Below are 7,500 nucleotides of genomic sequence, written 5' to 3' on the forward strand. Positions count from 1 at the left end.
GAGGGCATATATAAAAGACTCATATTAATTTGAGCAGTGTTTAGTCGTGAAATTATGAATTGCACATTTTTTTCTAGGAAGGTTACATGTCACTGCAGATATTGGTCGTAGTGTTTCGGTATGAAAGGTAAAATCAATTGGTAAAACTCATTTATTATTTTGAGAAACAAAGGGACATATAGTTAAAAATAAAGATTGTAGTTATATATATACGTATATATATATATATATATATATATATATATATATATATATATATATATATATATATATATATATATATATATATATAGTATATATATATATATATATATATATATATATATATGTGTGTGTGTGTGTGTGTGTGTGCGTGTGTGTGTGTGTGTATATATATATACATACGAATACCACAGGAAAATCACAGGCAGTAGGTCAGTACTGATCTGCTTGTCATTTTCCTGTGGTACTCGCTTATTAATGAAGTCAGGTGCATTTACTGTATATTTATATATGTACATGTATACACAGACTCACATATATATGTATAACTGAATCACATACATAGATTTAACTCTTTTACGTTAAACTATGTAAACAAAGCCAACAACGCCACTACATCTCTCAGTCTTACCTGATCCTTCGTATCAGTCATAAGGACACCATCCATCCACCAGGTAACGGTGGCAGGTGGGCGAGAGCCAGAGGCTTCACACACCAGGGAATATCTCTCTCCCTCGGACAAGGCCACGTTGCTCCCCAGGATCTTCACTTCCATAGGCGGGACTGTAAGTGAAAGAAGAAGAAGAAAAAAAAAATAGAATGCGATCAGAGGGACATGAAGGGTGGGAAATGGATCCTGCCGAGAGTAGGCTTCATTTATGTATTTATTTGTTGGTTTCTCTTTTTTTCTTTTGTGGGGAAATTTTTTTATGATGAAAACTTTAATATATATATACGTATATATATAAATAAATTTTTTTACAAAAACTTTTTATTCTAAAGCTCAAATAGGAGCACAATGATTTTAATGTTATTGATAATTATTTTTTTTAAAGTTGCTTAAATACATATGCAATTTAGCATATATATATATATATATAATTATATATATCTCATATATATATACATATACATATACATATACATATACATATACATATACATATACATATATGAACAAAGTTACAATATACAGCCACGTACTTTCGTCTTATTACCAAGAAATTCTCACAGCAACCGTGACCATGTCTTGGTAATAAAGACGAAAATACTTACCATCTCCTGGTTTCACTCCCTATGTAAAACCGCTCAAAAATGAAATGATTCACTGTCATACTCATCCTTTAATAAAGTAATCATGAATGTCATTTGTGCCAGAAATTACGTCAGGCGTGTTTCAATCAGAAAGTTCCCCATTAGCACGTCAGATCCTCCTGAAATGCATTGTGCCCCTCACTATATATCTTGAACATTGTAGAGGTCCACTCTTCTTTTTCACAAATTTTAGGAATTATGCTTTCTAACTTATTTCCCACCATTCAGGTCCTGCCGCTCACCAATGGTAACTGGTTTCCTGTATCCTCGAGGTACTGTGCAAATAATTCATTTCAAAAGATTTTTTTTCCCAAAGTTTTTGTCTTTTACTCTCTGATTGTTATCAGAAAATTCATTTTAAAAGATTTTTATTTATTTATTTATATTTTTTTGCTAAATTTTACCTTTAATCTCTGATTTGCAGCAGATAATTCATCTCAAAAGATTTTGATTTATTTCTTGTTTTTATTTTGCTCAATTTTATCTTTTATTCTCTGATTTTTATCCGATAATTAATTTTAAAAGATTTTTATTTATTTATTAATTTTTTTGCTTAATTTTACCTTTTACTTTCTGATTTGCATACATCAGTTCCCACATACGGTATTTATTTTATGTGAATCTTTAGGAAATTGTCTTTTTTTACTTTTATTTATTATTATTCTTTTTTAGAATTTCCTTAGTTACAGCTCTATGCTTTGCTTCTTCTGTTTTGTGGCTTCATTCAAAGACTTGATAAGCCTTTCCCAGAGGCACTTTCATTCATGCGACATGATGGCTGGCATCTGAGCCTACCGACGCTTCTCACAACAGCAAATTTACAACTTAGGATAACACACTTACAACTCATATCGAGGGTAACAGTGGCAGCTCTGGGTAGCGACATGTTCGAATTCTCAGCCTGGCAAGTCAAGACCCGATAGAGATGCTGTCGTGATAGATTGGGCAGGAAGAGAGTGTTCATGGCGACCTCGCCGTTGTGAGTTTCCACCACATCGTCCAGAAGGGCCCCTTCGTGCCACCAGCTGACGCGAGGAGGTGGTTTGCCTGTAGAAGGGGAGAAAAAAAAAGCGTTCGTGAGTTTGAGTTCAAGAAAGAGAGATTATATCGGTAAGATTGCGATGATGAACTTTTACAGTTAGTGATATTAATAGTATATTGTAGTTGTAATAATATTTATACATTATATATATATATATATATATATATATATATATATATATATATATACATGTATATATATATGTATATATATATATATATATATATATATATATATATATATATATATATATATATATGAATAACTTGATCACGAAGTATATAAAACGTGATGCTATGTATAAATAATGGTTTTTGCCACGAAGGAAAAAATTAAAAAGCGAGATAGCCGAGTACTTTCGGTCTTGTTCCGACCCTTTACTAAGGCAAACTGATATTACAGAGGAAAATATAGTCAAAAGAAGGCTTAATATCCAAACTGACACTACAAGATTAGCAATAAGGTCGATTTCACTCTACGAAAACGAGGAAACACCTGAGGGTAGCCACACTTTGGAGGATACATGCGGTAAACAAGCTATTCTTCCAGGAAACAGTACATTTTGAAAAAACAAGGAAGCATATACAATTTGATATCATGAAATTTACACAAATGTTCCCAAAAAATTGTTATTAATGAAAAGACGAAAGATATATATATATATATATATATATATATATATATATATATATATATATATATATATATATATATATATATATATATATATATATATATATATATATATATATATATTTATATTTTCTTCCGTCTTTTCATTAATAATAAGGAGGCAGGATGCAACCCGGAACCCTACACTATAAATACCACCCAGTCGAGTTGGAGGTCTGTGATAGACAAAAAAAAAAATAATAATAATGATGATAATAATAATAATAAAAACCACAATAGTTAGAAATACGTAATATTATATTTAACTCTGTAGTTCTTATTAATATGATAAAATATGTAGTTCTTATTAATAAGATAACAATATTATTATGAAATAGCTATTTATTATTGTTTTTATTTCACTAAATATGTTAAACTGATATAAACATTAAAATGTTTATTATTCTTAATAAGCTTACCATGAATACTTACTTGTTTAAATTGAATATTGATATCTGTAATATAGAGTTTAACACTTGATGCGCTTACTGCAATATATGCAGTTAAATATAGCTATATTATCGAGGTAGAAACAACCTGATTTTTTCTTTTTTCTTTTTTTTGTAGGGGGACCTTTTTTGTAGGCTCAACCAACTTTCCCTTCGTATGAAACTATCCTCCGTAATAATAATAATAATAATAATAATAATAATAATAATAATAATAATAATAATAATAACATTGCCATTAAATATAAATTTTTTCTTAAAAAAAAACTAATTCTAGAGGGCTGCAAATTGGTATTTTGATAATCCACCTACCAATCATCAGACATACCATATTACAACCCTCCAGCCTCAGTAGTTTTGATTTTATTCAAGGTTAAAGTTATCCATGGATCGTGCTTCTGGCAGCGCTTTCCGGAGCCATGGGACACACCTTCACTCTACCACATCTGGTGAGCAACTGGAAAGCCTGCCGGTCGTAGTTAACGTTTTATACAGAATTATTTATTTATTTATTTATTTTTACCAAACAGGATCCTATTTTCATTCCTTAAAGATAACCGTCGATAAAACTTATGAGTTATATAACCCTTCAGCTTCTACCATTAAAATATAAGAAATATTTTGTAACGAAAGAATAAACATTATTTAGAAGTAATCGTAATTAACCTATAAACAGCGCACTCTTGTGAATGGGATTATTTAAAAGCATAGGGATGATATTCCATCGCTGATTATCTAGATTAAGAGACTCTTTCCATATGATCCTATATTTTCAGACCACCTGAGGCATAAACTAGACCTAAGTGTACCCTGCCGCCTAGATCACCCGGTGTGTGTTAAAAACAATTTTAGTTGTATAGTATGTTATTTATTTATACTAGCTACTCATTCTCCGGTTATTCTTAATGACGAAAGAAGATGTGTATGTGTATTTTTTCAAAAACTTATTAAACAAGACAGACATATATGTATGAAAGTTATGTGTGTATATATATATATATATATATATATATATATATATATATATATATATCTTATATATATATATATATATATATATACAAAACTTCATTTTGTAAACATAGCCACAAAGTTCGACTTAGATTGCAATAAAATGGTAAGGCTGAATTTCCAGATTTATTCATTAAGAATTCCAATTTATCAAGATACATACATATATACATACATAAATACATACACTCACATTATATATATAATATATATACATTTATATATATATATACTATATATATATATATATATATATATATATAGTATATATACAATACAAGAGATTCATTTCCAAATCTGTTTATCCCTCTGCTAGATACACGAAAGAGTGAGAGTTCCCTGACAGAGGAAGGGAGAGAAAGGTATTGGTGCTGATATTGTGACAGTTAGATTGGCCAAATCATGACTGACACCGCGACCTGGGTCCCAGAGTTTTCTTATGTATGACTGACACGGGACGGCGAGTAGCTTCCGGAATGCAGTATGCATACAGACAAGAATGCAGTATGCAAACAGACAGAATGCAGTATGCATACAGACAACTATCTGTGAATATTAAAAAATACCTTTATTATACGGTATGATTTAGCCATTGTTGAGATTTATATGAATACATATATAAATAGATAAATGAATAAATAAATGTATATATATCTATAATAATATAATATTATATTATATTATATATAATTATACGAAAAACATACATAACATACATACGTAAACATACATACATCCATACTATACATACATCTACATACATACCTACATACATACTTGTCAAAAGAGAATTTTGCAGGTATTAGGAAATGTGAAATGATCATACTATTTTTATTTTCATTTGTAGCAGAAATTAGAAATCTTAAAAAAAAAGTGCAGTTCTTACCTAATTACTTTGAAAGACAGGAGGCCAAGAATAGGACGATATGCTTTTATAATACTTATATTAATATATATATATATATATATAACTATATACTATATATATTATATTATAGATTTATGATTCTTATATATATTATATATATTGTCTATATATGTTTAATATATAAATATTAATTATATATATATAATATATATAATGTATATATATATATACAATTTATATATTATATATATATATATATAATATATATTATATATATATATATATATATATATGATTGTATATATATGTATATATACATATGTATATATATATATATATATATATATATATATATATATATATATATATATATAATATTTGTTAAAAAACTTCTAGTGTATTTAAAATGTGTAAATACAAAACATAGAGCTTTCGCCCGGGTACTGTGAACATGTTTACTAGAAATTTGAACAAGTCCCTGGTAGTTGGACGAAACCTCTATGTTTCTGGACACATATATTTTTAATATATGTTTTGTAATGTGCATTTCATTGTCCGCCTTACCTCACATATCTGAGAATTACTACAGCAGACTCACATCAGCCGTGCATTTGATGTCTAGGCCAGTCCCTTACGACGCTCCTGATTGGCTGTTGATAAGCCAACCAAAGAGCTGGAAACTCTCAGTCTCTCTCGAGAGTTCACATAGGCAGGAGTAAAAGTATCCCTGAGGAGAGGTGGAACATAGATCCTACCCATGTGAACTATGGAGAGAGACTGAGAGTTTCCAGCCCTTTGATTGGCTTATCAATAACCAATCAGGAGCGTCGTAAGGGATTGGCCCAGACATCAAATGCACGGTTGATGTGAATCTACTATAGTTGGTACTTTATATTTTCTTATATGTATATATATATATATATATATATATATATATATATATATATATATATATATATATATATATATATATATATATAATATATATATAAATATATTATATATATATATATATATATATATATATATATATATATATATATATATATATATATATACATATACATGTATATATATATAATTATATATATATATATATATATATAATATATATATATATATATATATATATATCCATTCCATAATGAATCAAGGAGACGTCTTGTGGTAATGTAAAAATGTATGTGGCTTTTAGGATTAGTCTTCTTTTTTTATTATGTTTTCTGTTCGTTCATCTTTTAAAGATATAATAAATGCGTGTGTGTACGCATGTCTGTTTGTATGTATATATTAAAGCGGGAATGTTTTTTATGTTTTGTAATGCTTAACACAAAAGGTGATTCCATCCTAATAGACATATTTATAGGCCTAAAGGAGGCTACGAAGATGAAGATTTTTCTTAGGGTCTATTGGAATACTTTCACCTCTCCAACTCTTTGGTGAAAGTGAATAAAGGAGAATTCGGGGCATTAAATCCAAACAAGAGAAAAAAAAGGAGGGAATAAAAACTTAACGAACCTCTTCATTCTCGATATTTTTCGATATTTTTTTTCGGTTACACAAAAAGAAAAAAAAAGAAAAGAAAAAGGAAACGAGGGCGAAATGAAAAATAGAACAATCTTGCTCCCAAAGAGCAGGTGTGTGTGAGCAAAACATTGGCTCCGAGTAGATTGGAGAAGCTGAGGGTGAGGGGCAGGAGAGGCGTTTTGCAATTGGGCCCTGGGGGGGAGGGAGGGAGGGCGGGGAGGGTGTTTGGGAGGCGGAGATAGAGGGGGGGGGGGAGATTTGGTAAAGAGGGCCTCTGTATTATCTTGGGAGTAGGGGTTGGGGCGGTGGGGCAGTACCTTATGAGTAGGATGGTGGAGATGAGAAGGAATGTTTGTAGGTGAGATGAATTGGTGGAGATGAGAAGGAATGGTGTAGGTGAGACATAATGTTGGAGGTTAGACAGAATGGTGGAGGTGAGACGGAGTGGTGAAGGTGAGAAGGAATGGTGGAGGTAAGGCAGAATGGTGGAGGTGAGACAGAATGGTGGAGGTGAGAAGGAATGTTGGAGGTGGGACAGAATGGTGGAGGTGGGAGGGAATGGTGGAGTGAAGATGGAATGTTGGAGGTGAGATGGAATGTTGGAGGTGAGATGGATTGTGGAGGTGAGAACGAAT

General features: G+C 30.5%; 1 protein-coding gene across 1 annotated transcript in view; it reads right to left on the minus strand.

Annotated features, from left to right (window-relative positions):
* LOC135224418 (nephrin-like) overlaps nt 1-7,500 on the minus strand; it is a 383,929-nt gene that overhangs the window by 29,712 nt on the left and 346,717 nt on the right. Inside the window, 2 exon segments of the mRNA XM_064263402.1 lie at nt 614-765; nt 2,140-2,343. Of these exon segments, the coding sequence (XP_064119472.1) occupies nt 614-765; nt 2,140-2,343 (356 nt within the window).

The sequence above is a fragment of the Macrobrachium nipponense genome, chromosome 12, assembly GCF_015104395.2.
Source record: "Macrobrachium nipponense isolate FS-2020 chromosome 12, ASM1510439v2, whole genome shotgun sequence".
NCBI classification, from domain to species: Eukaryota; Metazoa; Arthropoda; class Malacostraca; order Decapoda; family Palaemonidae; genus Macrobrachium; species Macrobrachium nipponense.